At 33.8% G+C, this 17,005-nt stretch overlaps 1 protein-coding gene across 4 annotated transcripts in view; it reads right to left on the minus strand.

Moving 5' to 3' along the window:
• Positions 1 to 17,005, minus strand: part of LOC142328475 (hemicentin-1-like) — a 187,151-nt gene that overhangs the window by 156,657 nt on the left and 13,489 nt on the right. For all 4 annotated transcript variants that reach the window (XM_075372293.1, XM_075372292.1, XM_075372290.1 and 1 more), the window contains exons 2-3: positions 15,035 to 15,264; positions 686 to 808 (exon numbers count right to left, since the gene is read on the minus strand). In XM_075372293.1, the coding sequence (XP_075228408.1) occupies positions 686 to 808; positions 15,035 to 15,264 (353 nt within the window). The remainder of the gene's footprint in view (positions 1 to 685; positions 809 to 15,034; positions 15,265 to 17,005) is intronic.

Here is a 17,005-nt window from a genome sequence, read left to right on the forward strand (position 1 = left end):
TTTACCTCACAAGTGAGACCTTCATACACTATTAGCCACAGAGACTGACTATGTAATGAACACCATTACTCTTAGAGAATGTAACTCAGATTATTACCACTTGTACCTCAGACAGTTCATATACATCACAGTCATAATAAAGATTGTAATAGATATTGTAGATAGTGTAAAGCAACTAATAAATATACATACCCTTTCTGTGGGAAAAATTGTACACACAGCCTCCATTCAGTAGAGATGTTCTTCTTATCCAAAATTAATTTGGAAAATGGATAAATAATTATGTAAAAGTAATTATTATATTACTTTCTTAAAGTTGGAAACCCAACTTAACCCAATTACAATTATTATTATTACACATTTATAACAATTATCATGTTGATAATGTATGTCCTGGAAGTTGCTTAATCATTACTCAAGATAACAAAACCAGATAAAACAAATGTGAAGAAAGCTTAAATTCTAGAATTTCAGAATGATGATCATATTCACATGTCATCTTTAAAACTTTCTCTTATTAACCAAATTTTAAAAAGAAAGAATATTCTGTATCTAATCACTTTATTTTTTTCTATTGAGGTATTCTTTAAATATACAAGCATGTGCATGCGCGCTCACACACATACATCCACAAAGGACAGAATTTGTTTGTTTATAGATACATAATTATGTTCTCATAAATTACCTCATTAACATCAGCCTTTTGTAGGTGATATACTTGTCCTGAACTAGTAGAAGCAATCTTTTGATAAACTGAATATGCAACATGATTCGGATCTCCACAATCTCCAGTCATAACAAATACTACCTGGTAAAAAAATAATTGAGCATAAAATAATTTTTCATATTTTAATGAAATATACTATTTGAACACATAAAAAAAAAGTACAAAGAAAACATAAACCACCATGTAGGGCCAAAGAATGCTGTTGCCAAGAATGCTGCGAGATTGGACAATGTTGATCGGTCCTTTCTAAAACGGTTTTGCATCGGTGAAAGAATGTGTTGGACGTGAGAATAGATGTTTCCAAAGATAATTCTCTCCAAGACTTTAGATAAAGAGGGAGGACTGATATAGGACGGTGATTCTGCAGTAAAGGTATCCGAGGCTTGGGGATAAGAGTGACCAAGGATTTTTTTCCAGATGGAGAAGAAAGAACCATTTTCGAGACCAAAGAAAAGATACATGCAAGAACTGGAGCAATGAGGTTACCAATATTTTTAATTCTGAATGCCGGAATCCTATCAATAACTTCAGCAGACTTTCCATTGATCTCTTATTGCAGTCATCATGTCACTGGTCAAGATAGATGGAAACGTAAGTTCCGCGAAGTTTAAAGCTGAAAATGTCAGCAAAGGTTCTTCGTCAGTTAGGTAAAACTTCTGGTAGACTAGCTCGAAGTGTTCTCCAAACGCCTCGCACAGACTTCACCTTCGGCAACAGCACGGTTAGTATTAGCCTTATTTTTCGCGACAACTTCCAAAAATTAGAAGGCTCGCTGTGAAGTTCACTCTCACACCATTGAGCGTTAATCAGCTTATCTCGCCTAAGGGTATGCTTGATTAATCTCCGCTAAAACGAAAATTGCTCATAATCAGCAGATTATAAATAAGAGTGCACCCTCTTATTTTTTTAATCGGGTTAATAAGGTTTTTAGAGAACCAAATCGGAAAATTGCTGGTACGGAATTCAACGTCAGAAACACAATTGTTAACGAATTTACAATTATATATTGTAACTTGACTACTGTGTCAACATTGATATTAAGCAAGACATTACTCAAGCCGTTTGAGAAATTGCAGCTCAGGTAATCGCCATGACTGTAATTCCTTATGGCCCTGGTTGTATTCAAATTGATGAACTCAAATTCCTTGATAGAGATGGTAAATGGCGGACTTTCTTTTCTTTCTTTTTCCTGTTTAGCCTCCAGTAACTACCGTTTAGATAATTCTTCAGAGGATGAATGAGGATGATATGTATGAGTGTAAATGAAGTGTAGTCTTGTACATTCTCAGTTCGACCATTCCTGAGATGTGTGGTTAATTGAAACCCAACCACCAAAGAACACCGGTATTCACGATCTAGTATTCAAATCCGTGTAAAAATAACTGGCTTTACTAGGACTTGAATGCTGTAACTCTCGACTTCCAAATCAGCTGATTTGGGAAGACGCGTTAACCACTAGACCAACCCGGTGGGTGGTAAATGGTGGACTAAGCCGATGTATCTTAACAATAAGATCAATGTCAAAATTTAAGGCAATAGCAACGTTAGATAGAGCTAGGTTAACAACAGATTAATTCTTCATCTTATTATTGTAATAATAATCTTTTTTTCTAACAGGAAAGTTGAGAGTGACCTACTGTTACGAGTGTATGAGTACGAGATTCAACTAATGGAGTATCCTGACCCTGTAGGGTAAGAAATTCCAACCCCGTAGAGGAAATTCTCTTCCTACAGAAGTGTACGCAGCACGTGAAAAGGGGAATTTCCGTCAGACTTCGAAAAAGTGTTATAGTCATGATACCAAAGAAAGCAGGGGCAGATAAATGTGAAGAATACAGAACAATTAGTTTAACTAGTCATGCATCAAAAATCTTAACTAGAATTCTATACAGAAGAATTGAGAGGAGAGTGGAAGAAGTGTTAGGAGAAGACCAATTTGGTTTCAGGAAAAGTATAGGGACAAGGGAAGCAATTTTAGGCCTCAGATTAATAGTAGAAGGAAGATTAAAGAAAAACAAACCAACATACTTGGCATTTATAGACCTAGAAAAGGCATTCGATAATGTAGACTGGAATAAAATGTTCAGCATTTTAAAAAAAATTAGGGTTCAAATAAGAGATAGAAGAACAATTGCTAACATGTACAGGAACCAAACAGCAAGAGTAACAACTGAAGAACATAAGAAAGAAGCCGTAATAAGAAAGGGAGTCTGACAAGGATGTTCCCTATCTCCGTTACTTTTTAATCTTTACATGGAACTAGCAGTTAATGATGTTAAAGAACAATTTAGATTCGGAGTAACAGTACAAGGTGAAAAGATAGAGATGCTACGATTTGCTGATGATATAGTAATTCTAGCCGAGAGAAAAAAAAATTTAGAAAAAACAATAAACAGCATAGATGAAGTCCTACGCAAGAACTATCGCATGAAAATAAACAAGAACAAAACAAAAGTAATGAAATGTAGTAGAAATAACAAAGATGGACCCCTGAATGTGAAAATAGGAGGAGAAAAGATTATGGAGGTAGAAGAATTTTGTTATTTGGGAAGTAGAATTACTAAAGATGGACGAAGCAGGAGCGATATAAAATGCCGAATAGCACAAGCTAAACGAGCCTTCAGTAAGAAATATAATTTGTTTACATCAAAAATGAATTTAAATGTCAGGAAAAGATTTTTGAAAGTGTATGTTTGGAGTGTCGCTTTATATGGAAGTGAAACTTGGACAATCGGAGTATCTGAGAAGAAAAGATTAGAAGCTTTTGAAATGTGGTGCTATAGGAGAATGTTAAAAATCAGATGGGTGGATAAAGTGACAAATGAAGAGGTATTGCGGCAAATAGATGAAGAAAGAAGCATTTGGAAAAATATAGTTAAAAGAAGAGACAGATTTATAGGCCACATACTAAGGCATCCTGGAATAGTCGCTTTAATATTGGAAGGACAGGTAGAAGGAAAAAATTGTGTAGGCAGGCCACATTTGGAATATGTAAAACAAATTGTTACGGATGTAGGATGTAGAGGGTATACTGAAATGAAACGACTAGCACTAGATAGGGATCTTGGAGAGCTGCATCAAACCAGTCAAATGACTGAAGACAAAAAAAAAATAATAATTCCTTCATTTAGACTTCATTTAGAGCGTCAATCGCTCGTTGTAATTTGTATTTCACCATAGCTATCTTGTTGCTGGCATACACAATTGCCAAATCATCAACATAGATGCTTTTGCTGATTTCTACTGGAATGGCAATTTATTAATGGCGATTACCGCTCAACGGCGAACCTTGTGGTATGCCATTTTCCAAGCTTTTTTCAGATGAGTATTCATTGTTGACGCGTACTTGGAAAGTACGGTCATTCATATAGTTGCTGAGTAAAACTGGCAGACTGACACGAATGCCCCATTCATGTATCTGGAGCATTATTCCATGTCGCCAGGTCATATCGAAAGCCTTCTGAAGATCAAAGAAGACTCCGACACAATGTTTCCTTGTAATAAAGCTATTGTATATAATGTTCTCTAAGTTGATCATTTGATCAGTGGTAGAATGGTATTGTCGAAAACCTGCTTGATATGGTGATATCAGGTTTTCTTTTTCTAAAAGCCAAACGAGTCGATCATTAATCATTTTTTCAAGTAATTTTCCTATAGCGCACGTCAAAGAAATAGGACGGTAGCTATTGGGATCTGTTAAATTTTTATTTTTCTTTGGTACTGGAACAACATGCGCTTTTTTCCACTGCTGCGAGTACATTCCATCCCGCCATATTTGATTATATATTCTAGTAATCTGCGTTTTGCAGTTGCCTGATCATGTTATAATGGATTTCATCCGGACCAGCAGCTGTGTTGCCTGCTTTCTCTAACGCTTTCACAAATTCTTCCATTTTAAAGGGTACATTACATTGTATGAGTAATTATACTCAGTTCTAAAATTTAGTAGACCTTCAAGTTCTGCTTTTTTCGTCCGAAAATCTTCATCGTAGTTAGCCGTTTTGCTGGTCTTCTCGAAGTGATTGGATAATAACTCTGCAATTTCGTTTGGAGTGTCCTTAATTTCATCTTCATCTTGAAGGCTAGTTATGGGAGCAAAGTTTTTACGCCCACAAATCGCCTTCACTTTCCTCCAAGCGTCTGATGCAGAAGTAGTTCTGTCAATGGATGACACGTATTGCTGCCAGGATCGTTTCTTTGAATCTATCATGAGTCGTTTTGCATACGCCCTATATTATTTAAAGGCAATAAGATTATCTATCGAAGGATTATCTTTCTTAAAGGATTTATACGCTCTTTTCTTTCTTTTTATAGCTTCACTTATTTCATCGTTACACCATGGAACGGGAATATATATCGATGCCGAGTCAAGCATCGCATTAGTTATAGCGTCGACATCGGCTCCGATAACTCCAGTTGTTTTGGGCAGTATCGTCCTAGCTGTGAAGCTCGTCCAATCTGCCTTATCAAACAACCATCTTTTAAAGATGGGTATGTTTTTCTTGTAACTTCAGTTACAATTTGCACCGGGAAATGATCGCTTCCATACAGATTGTCTAAAACATGGAACGTGCACCTCTGTGCTATCGATCCGCTTATGAGTGCAAGATCGCTTATGAGATGAGATACAGGACTCCATCTCTGGCATTGAAAAATGTTCCTGACCCATCGTTTAAAAGAATAAGATCAGAATTCATCAGGAACCTTTCCAATTCTCTTCCGCGGGGATCTACTCGATCCGATCCCTAAAGAGAATTATGAAAATTAAAATCACCCACCAGTAAAACAGGTGGAGGAAGTTGAGAAATTAATCGTGCCATGTCATTCTCCTTCCAATCAAAATTCGACAAGTATATGCTGCAGACAGTGACCTGAAGCGGACGCTTCATTCTAATGGCGACCGCTTGTAGGTTTGTATTTAGATGAATAGCTTCAACGGTAGCTCTAGTCGATGTTAATATGGCTACTCCACCTCTAACTCTTATATTTGGCGGTTGATCTCGCCGAAATACATCATACCCTCTTAATTGAAAATTTTCATTTCGGCAGAAATGTGTTTCTTGCAGACATATAAAAATTGGGTCTACATCATGTACCAAGCGTTGGAGCTCATAGATGTTTGATAAACATCCATTAATGTTCCATTGTACAATCGACTCGCTAATTTAAATTATGGCCTTGGTTTATCTTTCGGCCACCCTTTCTTTCCTTTTTTCCTTTTTTTCTCCATATTACTAACAGCTTCGTGTTTGCGGAAAATGTCGTCGCCCGTATAGCTTCCGGCCTCCGAATCGGAGACCACCGAAGCCCCAGACGACGACAGACATGGATCGGCGACGGTTTCAGGCGCCGATTGAGTGGCGGAATCCTGGCCGACCCCCAACACGGGAATCACACCAGTCACCGCCCCTGGAAGGGGGGACATTTGTCCCCCCCCTGTGTAGTTTTTTGTGACCTCTGTGGTTTAGAGGCCACCTCAGTTGCAGGAGGCTTGGGAGCCTCCATAACAGACTTTCTTCGACTTATCATCCAATATTTCTCGTAAACGGACGTGGACTTCTGGCTTGGCGTCCGTTTTTTTCTGGTCAAGAGCACTTTTGTGTTTCGAAGACGTGTCATCAGGAGGTTGTACTGTTATCTTCGGCTTTACAGTTTCTTTATGACTGAAAGGCTTCATTTTGTTTTCTATTATCGTTTCAATCATGCTAGCCAAAGTGGGCGCAAGTTTACTAATAAGCTGATTCTCATCGACAGCAACTGGAGCAGGAACAGGAACAGCAGCCGCAGCCTAACAAAAGGTTGTTGTTGCTCTAAGCTTGCGGGCGATTACAATTTTTTTAGCTTCAAGGTAGCTGATTTTCTGCAGGGTTTTTACTTCCTGCACAACTACTTCGTCTTTGTATACCGGGCAGTTTCGAGATCTGCATGAATGATGTCCTTTACAATTGACACTTGTAGGAGGCTCCTTACATGGCTCCCCTTCATGAACTTCTTCACCACACACGCGTATTTGCGGTCTCTCGCATCTGGCATCGGTGTGGCCAAAGCGTTGGCGTTTAAAGCATCTCATGGGTTGTGGGACAAATGCCCGCACATCCAAACGGCGAATTCCTGCACGAACTTTCTCCGGCAGAGTGGGTCGTTTAAAAGTGAGGACATGAGAAGCTGAAGGTAGAACCTCGCCGTTCCTTCTCATGTTCAACCACATCACTCCTTGTGGTGTCAATTCCTCAACTATTTCTTGCTCCGTACAATTTAGAAGATCCCGACAGACCACAACACCCTTTGAGATGTTGAGAGTGCCATGCGGATCGACATGTACAGCAAAATCTCCAATATTCTTAAGCCCTAGGATCTTCTGTGACTGTACATCACTTGTAGTCTCCACATGAAGTCCATTATAGGTTTTCCTTATTTCTTAACCAGGCCTTCAGCACATTCAGTTATTTTCCGAGCAATGAGAAAAGGACTCACACTCGAGAAATTTCCATCTTCCTTTGTGATAACCAAATACTTTGGTTTTGGTATGTTGCTCTTGTAAAAAGCTCTTTTCCTCTATTTCTAGTCATCATGACTCTGCATTTCTAAACACGAGTGTTTACATGAACCCTCTGCCACATTTGGTAATTGTTCAATTTTCATGATTCCTGATCCCTTCTGTAGTAAGGCTAGCCGCCGGGGTACACCCCCACTTCAGGGCTACCAACCCAGGAGGTCCGTTCCGGTACTCCAGTGGAACTGGCATATGTCTTGACAGAGAGCGGATGCACAGTCTCTGCACTGACTCCAGGCCCCTACACACCGAGGTTTTCAGGGCTCCCATGCACTGACATACATGGGCACCTTAACTACATGCTTGCCATCACGGGGAGCATGTGGATAGCGGAAGGGCCTCTGTTACACCTGCAATCATTTTGACCCTGGCCACCACATTTCCAGCTCTAAAGGTGGTATGAATCCAAGCCTTAATTAATTAAATTTTCATATCTGCAGGTGGCCGCAAAATCTCCAGTCCTTAAATACAGCCTATAGATGATAGATTATCGTTATCATTATTATTGAACTCATTTCACAGGTTATTCTTACAATCTTAACAAAAATATTATTTTAAATTAATGAGAGAAATATTTAACTATCAGGAATTATTTTATATTTCACTATATGCTCTCCATTTGTTTTAATTTTTAATTAAGTAGAATCAAAGACAATACAAAGAGAGCTCCTTGAGTGAAAAATAAAAATGTTACACAACATTTAACCCTGAATATTATAATCAAATCCAAATTCTTCAACACAGCAAACAGTAAACTGAATTATTGTAAAACAGAATTTCTGTAAATCATATAAAAAATTTAATTCTCAGTAATCTTGACCAACATAAAGTTAAGCAATTAAACAGACAAGTAGTTAATAATCATAAATGTTCAAATTACTGAACTATAACCACCTTCAAACATTAAAACCCAGTGACATTTTTACAGTTCAATACATTATCTTTTTAACTGGATTAAATAAACATAGAATAAAAAATAAAATTTATATATTATATAATCATATATATTTTCATGCATATATAAAATTCATAATAATAGAAAATTTTAAACAATAATAGTCAAAAGATATTCTTTAAATACATCAATTATAAGTACTAGGTTAACCAACAGCAGTGTTGTATAAAAACCGTAGAAAACATTTCCACTGTATGTTAATTTTTTACCTCATAGAATAAATAAACAAATTTCAGTATATATATATATATATATATATATATATATATATATATATATATATATATATATATATGTATCTATATATATATGTACCTATATACAGATATAAGGAAAACGCATATAAAGGAAATGTACCAATGATTAAAAAAAAATGCATGATCAAAAAACCAGTATACTGACCTACAATCTCTGAGATTTTTCATAATACAGGTCTTTACAATGAAACTTCATAATCTTTCCTAACAAGAGGTTTTTGTGATAACTTTTAATGCCTGAGCAATATTATTTGCTTTTGATTATTTTCTACAGTTCAAAATATTTATCTTTAATTTAATACTACTTTAATAATAAAATCATATCCATGCATACAGAAAATGTGCAACCTACAAATAAAAATAAGTAACCATAAGATTTAACTCTGATTAGTAGTCAGTTATTTCTTTTTATTAAGTACTAGCTCAACCCGCCACGCTTCGATGTGGCACATTGTGGTTGCACGGATGAGAAATGAGAAACAAAACAAAGCATACGTTTCATAGAAGTTTAATTTTGCAATAGTTGTGGATATACAATATTTTTTTGTTTTCCCACTGTCTGCGTAGATATAAAGGCTATCTGGTTTGCCGACTCGGGAACAGGCAACATACAGTTGCCCATGTGAGAAGCAATCCGCATCTAAATCTAAACCACACAATTCTAAAGATTGACCTTGAGCTTTATTGATTGTGATTGCAAATGCCAATCGAATTGGGAATTGCAATCTTTTAAATTAAAATGGTGTATCGTCTCGGTCGGGATTATGGGTATTCGAGGAATGAGGACATCTTCACATTTGAAAGGCCCCGTTAAAATCGTTGCTTCCACTACGTTATTCATCAATTTCTTAACTGCAAGTCGCGTGCCGTTGCAGAGTTTTGCCTGATTAATATTCCGCAAGAGGATAATTGTCATTTTTTGATCGAACCGTTGCTAGAATCAATCAAATGAGGAATGTTTTCCCAGTTCCTCCTGGCGCATCCAAGAAGAAGGTCCCCTCAGCTCCGTCATTTATCATTTGCATTATGCGATCATAAATGCCTTTCTGTTCACGCGTTAATTTGGGAATGTTTGATTGGACATATGACTGAAGATCACCAATGTTGTAACTCTGTTCACGGCGTAAATCCACATCAAATGAAGCAATCGCAGCTCGGGTGGGTGCTAGCATTCCCAATTAATTAAGACCTTTATTTGCAATAGCTAAGCACTTGTCTTCAATATTTATCAATGCTTCGTTGTAAATGCCTTCTCTAAATTCCATGGTCATATTGGTATTTTCTAGGCGTCTCTATGCAAAATATCTTCAGCCATATGCGATCGATATCTTTCCCATAACTCTGTGGGAGATGAAGGGAAGCAAGCGGTCAATATAATTGCGAATAATGCGCGAATTTGGTTTGGATGTGCAGTGTTGCACGCGTCATTAATACATCTATCCCACTGTTGGTCGTTTTCTAATAAATTCAGAGCTTGGTGAAAGGCGCAGCTCAATCACGACACGATCACACAAAACTACCTCGATTAAAGTGAATATTTAATTCAGATTGTTTAATAATCTGAATCAGATGCAAGTGGATACGTTTTTTTTTTGTTAAACAATGTAATTGGGAACAGGTATTGTTTCGCATGTGACTGCGGTTGTCGTTAGCTAGTATGGCGAGTGTTCCCCTCGCTTCCGGCAGATGGCGCGGTCACTGGTAGACAGCTGACCGTTAAAAAAACTGTTTTCTCGCGGTCACGGGTATGTGACTGATGCGAAAAATAGATAAAAACAATCTTTGATGCGGGTTATATATCGTGCTAAAATTTGAGCTCAATCGGTGCAGAACATTTTGAGTTTTTGAAGCGTACACAAACAAACTTAACATTTTTATATATAAAGATTTGTGGGCTGCGAAAAAAAGCCCTTAAGTCGTGCGAAAAACACATCATTTTAAATGATTACAAAAGCAGAGTAATGCTTACAAATTACAGAATAATCAAACGGCGTTGATTTCAGATGTTAATAAACTGCTTACGTAAGTAGAAGTTGTGCTGCTTCAGTGTACAACGTGATTCTCGAGTATGAATCTACTAATGAATTACGGTCTCCAATGAAAACAAAACCCCGCAGGTCAATTGAGAAAAAGGTGAGATTTTAAGAAAAACGCGATTCGTAAAAAAATTACACGAATTTGAATTATTTAGAAATAGTTTAGCGGTGTATTATGTCCTTTGGAAAAGAATTCGGTTATTGTCTTCGACAACGCTTCTTATCATTAAACGAAAAGAATTCCAGCCGTGTTATAGAAAAACAATGATATCAAAATGTTGCTTAGTTCAAAAGTAATCATTTTTGAAGAGGTTTAAGTTAATGTTCAATCATTGCAAAGGGTTTCGCGTATTAAAAATAATTCCGTATAAAATTGGTTTGACACACAACGCCATATTGGTAAGTCGTGTTTTTATTCGGCTCCTAACGAATATGTTTGCCGGTCTCCGTGGCGCGAGTGATAACGTCTCGGACTTTAATCCGGTGGTTCCGAGTTGGAATCCCTGTCAGGCATGGCATTTTCATACACTATAAATCATTCATATCGTCACCGACATATGAGTTTCTTCATTTCTTCATGGGACATTCTGTATAAAAGAACTGAATTTCTTGTATGACACATGCTACTCGTACAAAGTTCAAAACACACAGAACACCAGTCATCACTAGAAATATTTATGTACCATTTTAATGTCTCATTAATTTTATTTTACAAATATTTCTTTGATAATTGATAAAAATATTTCATTTGTTTTTAATAAAAGATAATTATATTTCAGTATTTTACGGTTAAAAAAGTAATCATTTTTTCGTCAACAAGAGAGATTATGTTAACAATTTTTTTTTGAAATCAGTTAGATATCAAAATCATTCAACAAATCACATAACTGATATATAAAGAAAATAGAAATTTATGGTTATTTAGTCTAAATAAAATAAAACAGTATGTATTGAAAGGAAATATATAAATTGCAAAGAAATATTTATATTTAACCAGTTTCTCTTTTACTGATTCAAGCATACCCTACTCCATATCAAATGAAATAAAATGTTTACTATGATAGAAACGAACAAGAATAAGGGTGCATTTGTACAAATAAGGATATGCAATATAAAAAGGGCATTACTGACATTTTAAAAACTGAACATTGAGAAGGGTGTCAGATAATTCATTGAAAAGGAAAAACATAATAGTTGTCTGATTTTATGTTTACAAAAGATAGCAGACATACAGTATGTAATGATAGTAAACTTGTTTGACAGATAGAAACACATGTATGTATATATATATATATATATATCATAAATGTATATGAAATTACACACATATATATATATACACACATATATATCCATCACACAAACATAAAGAGTATCTGTTGTTGCCTTTTTTTAAGTTTCTTTTAAATACCTAAGCTACATGGTATGTAGTGTATTTTATAATACCATCTAAAGAAATACATAATATAAAGTTTATTAGAGAAATCTGTCAAATATTTATTAATCAACATAGTAAAAGATGGTATCATATATTTTTTAAATGTTATAAATGATTATTAACTTGTTTTCAAATGATATGGAAAATGCATTTCCAGAAGATTGTTTAGCAACTAATTATGCTGCAACTTCAATAGAAAAAAATAATATCACTTGTTAAGTGACTGACATTAGTGTCACCACTTAAGAATGTGCTGGATAATTTCCTTTCCAAGTATTTTTAAGATTTCTGTTTTCAGTATTACTTATTTAAAAATTATAATAAAACTGAGTTAGCATCGGGTTTTCATTTTTTTAAATAAATTTATAATAATTCTACTCTTAGAAAGAAAAGGAAAATATAGGTTACCTTACATTATAATTTTTAATAGTAACTGAACCTTATTCTTTTAGCAATATTACAAAATTTACTGTAAATTATTGTGAGTCCTTTTCATCTTTGGACATTAGATTTTTCCACAGTAAAATTGCTGCATGATTATTATTGATAATTATTTTTTCAAAATATCTCATATACAAATACTTTGAGTCTGATTAAACCCAACCTCTAAAGAACATAGTATTCAAATCCATATAAAAGTAACTGCCTTTACTAGGATTTCAACCTTAGAATTCTTGACTTTAGAATCAGCTGATTTACAATGAAGAGTTCACCAGCAGACCAACCCAATGGGTATTATTTAATAAGCTACTGTAATACAAGCTCACCATTTTGAAAATAGGCTTTGCATGACATTTCAAGATCATAGCCACAATTGTATTTGCAATGACTTGAATTGAAGCCAACATATAGTTTGAAAGATATAGCTATAAAACACACAGAGATGAGATACAGAAGAAAGTCCAAATTTCCAATTCAGGTGTCTCATTCTTAAGGTAGGAATTTTTTTTAATAGATTTATATAGTACTCAAAATTAAAACTTTTTAAATAATTATTTAATTAAGTTAAAATGGCAATACAAATTAAAGAAATTACATTAGTTTAATTAAAAAGTCTAGCATTTATTTTATTTTATTTATTCATTTATCATTTAATTACAAAGTAATGAATATTTTGAAATGTTCAAAAATTAAAAAATTAACATAAAAATTGTAGTCACTCATGGCTTATAGATTGGAGGAAACAAGTAAAAAAGGACATGCATATGATACTGCATATAGAACATTATATTAGTACAATGAAATATTTACAATAATTATCTGACACTGAGTTTTTTAAACACACCTCTTTTGGGTATCACAAAAAAAAAAAAAATATACTGACTATAGAAATTCTTTGTCTATTTAACAGTATTTATTACACTAGAAATTTTTACTTAATAAGCTCTATTTGTCTGTTTAGCCTACAGAACCACCGTAAGGTATTACTTAAGAGGATGAATGAGGATGGTATGAATGTAAATAAAGTATAATCTTGTACAGTCTTAGGTTGACATCTCTGAGAAGTGGTTAATTGAAACCCAACCTCTAAAGAACATAGTATTCAAATCCATATAAAAGTAACTGCCTTTACTAGGATTTCAACCTTAGAATTCTTGACTTTAGAATCAGCTGATTTACAATGAAGAGTTCACCAGCAGACCAACCCAATGGGTATTATTTAATAAGCTACTGTAATACAAGCTCACCATTTTGAAAATAGGCTTTGCATGACATTTCAAGATCATAGCCACAATTGTATTTGCAATGACTTGAATTGAAGCCAACAAATTTTAGCTTTTCCTGTTAATTTCTTGGCTACTTTCAATTAAAATGTAATTATTAGTTTCTGCTTTAATATGCGTTCCTTGCACTCATCCAGTACTAATCTATCAAACATATTTATTAAACTTTTAATATTTTCTAAGACAAATCAAATAAATACACAAGGTGTGATCAAAAAATATCTGAACTTATTTTTTTTTTACAGTAACCTGTTGGACCACAGGAGGGGGACAGTCGTGAAATGTGACCTTGACTTGTATTGGTTGCATATGAGTCACTGTTTAAATAATTTTATAATTTTTTAATTATTTAATTTTGATAATTTTTATATCCTGATAATTGTTTTATTATCAAGGAACATTTCATTATATGTATGCTCCTAAGGACAAACTGTCAATAAAGAGTGTTATTCATTGACTAAGATTCTGTTTGACACCAAAGATCATAGCTTTGGAAAATGGTGATTGGAAAATTCATTACAACTTATCCAAAGATTCTTGGCAAAACACAGTATCAAACAATTTCAGCAGGCATGGCTCTCTGTGATTTTTGGCTTTTTTAAAATCTTAAAATTTCACTTAAAGGAAAGAGATTTGAAAGCAGAGAAGAAATGAGACAAGAAGACATATGGTTCTCACTAAAAATGATTGAAAAATGCTTCTATCAATGGAAACTTTGCTGGGATAAGTGTTTTAGATCAAACGACCTACTTGAAGGACACAAGTCACTGAATTAAATAGATTAATTTTTGTTTTCATAAGCCAAGAAACAATATGTTTCTTTAAACTTGAGTCCCTTCTCAGAATTAACATTTATCACACTGGGGCTTTTATTCCAATAAGCAACTATCCTGAAGGAAATGGTCATTACAACCTATTAGAAGTCTATTTAGCTCTCATTTTTCTGCATTTATGTAGCAGCTTACAGTAGGATTGGTTAATCATAGGAAGTGGTATAAAACTATAATGTATAATAAATTAATAAAACACTTCATCTAAAAAATAGTCTTGTTTAAATATGTTTTCTCTAAAATCTATTATAAAACTAATTTTAGTAACAATAAATCTGTTTTTTTCTGATAGATATATATTTTCTAATCAAGCAGTAAGAAATCTTAATAAAAAAAATAAAGAGTTTTTCTTTAATATCAAGAAACATAACTTCCGAATAATAAAATAAATAAATTAACAGATCAAAATTAATAGAAAAACAGTTAAAATAACAATTTTAATTGAAATTAATAAATAAAGTACCATATAGAAAAAAAATTAAATGCAATTCTAAATAAAGACATATTTGCTAACCTTTGATAACTTTTCTTGTATAAGAGGTAAAACTTCATTAATTAAATTATGATCTTTTGCACTAGCATCGGTGAATACATATATGTAAGAATTTGGCCTGCTCACTTCCAGTGCTTGCCTGACAGCAGCAACAGACATCTCAGGACAATCACCTCCTCCATAGACATCGATGGCGCTAAGCATCTGCATTAGATGTTCATGATCTTTAGTAACTGTTACCGGTCCAATATCTAAAATAAACAAAAATATATTTTGGTTGACATTTGATAAACAATTACACATAAAAGATGATTAATCAGAATAAACTTTGGTTAAAATAAATAAATAAATATGATCTAAGAATTAGATAAGAAATATGTAATGTTGTCAAAATTATCTTATTCTGAATGGATTCACAATACCCCAATAAAACAACTATGCTAGCAGGGATGGTAGGATATTTCTCTTACAGTGAGAGAATGGTTATTGGAAGCTCAGGGTTCCTCATTTCCTTCCACAAATTTCACCTGCATTTGAATCTTAGCATAATTCTACTCTTCCTCATCCTTGCCTGCCCCCCCCACACTGCATTCCATCCCGCTACACAGTATCTTCTGTAAGAGAATTTTGACATATATTAATAATTAAGAACCACTCTTTAGTTCAGAACTTGTTGGAACCATGACAAATTAATTTGAATGATGCTTGTCAAATAAATTTGAAGGTGAATAGACAGTTTACAAATATATATTTTAAGAAATTTGAACTAAAATATTTATTATTAAGAAATTTGTGCTGAAATATTTGTCAATTGAACTATTTTAATCACCTTGATAATCACTTGTAATTAGAGGCCTAGATAGTGTTTTTTTTTTTGCTTGATGATATCACCACATAAGCTTGTGTGTAGAATACGGGATTGGCATTTTATAGCATATGAAAAGGGCCATGCCTGCCAGGATTCACACCTGGGACCTCCGGATGCTATCACTCCTCCACAGAGTTGTTTCATCAGTATTTTTGTTTTGTTTGAGGTTACTTGGCCAGTGATAGTTATCTCTTTGTGGTTTTTGCACTATTTCTCATTTAGTTTCAGCCTTAACTTTAATATTACATAATTTATTTCAAAGATAAAAGTATAAAAACCGTTTATCACCAAGAGTACAAAATTAAATAATGCTTCCTTCTTACCTTCTTTTCAGTTAAACTAATGATGTATAACTGATGAGATGATCAGAGAACTGATGTATAACTGATGATGAGGGAAAACCTTGAAAGCACTATTAAAAAAAAATAATAATATGCACTATAAAATAAGCGCATTATTATTTTTGGCGCTAATACGCTAAAAATAATGCGCTATTAAAAAAAATAACAAGCATAAGGTAAGAAGCATTATTGAATTTTGTACTCTTGATGGTAAATAGTTTTTATACTTTTGTCTTTGAGATATTAGTACAGAGGGGAATATGTACAAATACAATAACAAAAGAATTGTTTTTTCTAAGTTAATTACTTAATTTATATATACTTGTAATATTAATTTATCATTATAGTTGTCAGAATGTCTAGTAAATTATAGATGGAGTTAATACATTTTAGAGCATGAGCTTCCCATGTTTTATGTAAAAATTTTGTTAAAAGAACAGGAATGAACAATCAACAGTAATTACCAAGCTTGCAGCCAGATTAAAAGAAATCAATTCTACAGCAGCTGAGTTAACAAAATATCAATATTTATTGGACAGCATTCGATGCTGCTCACAAAAAGCTATGTCAATGAAATCATTGATAGTTTGGATGATGAAGAATATGATTTGTTTTTTTATAAAATGTCGTTATCAATGTTATGTAATATATATGAGTATAACATTTACATTCAACTGTGCTGAAACAAATTTACTTTTAGCATCCAATTATATCAGCTATCCTGCACTATTAAATAGTGCAGAAAATAACAGCTATCCTGTTATTTTAAACAGTTGTAAATGT

This window comes from Lycorma delicatula, chromosome 7, assembly GCF_047948215.1.
Source record: "Lycorma delicatula isolate Av1 chromosome 7, ASM4794821v1, whole genome shotgun sequence".
NCBI lineage: Eukaryota > Metazoa > Arthropoda > Insecta > Hemiptera > Fulgoridae > Lycorma > Lycorma delicatula.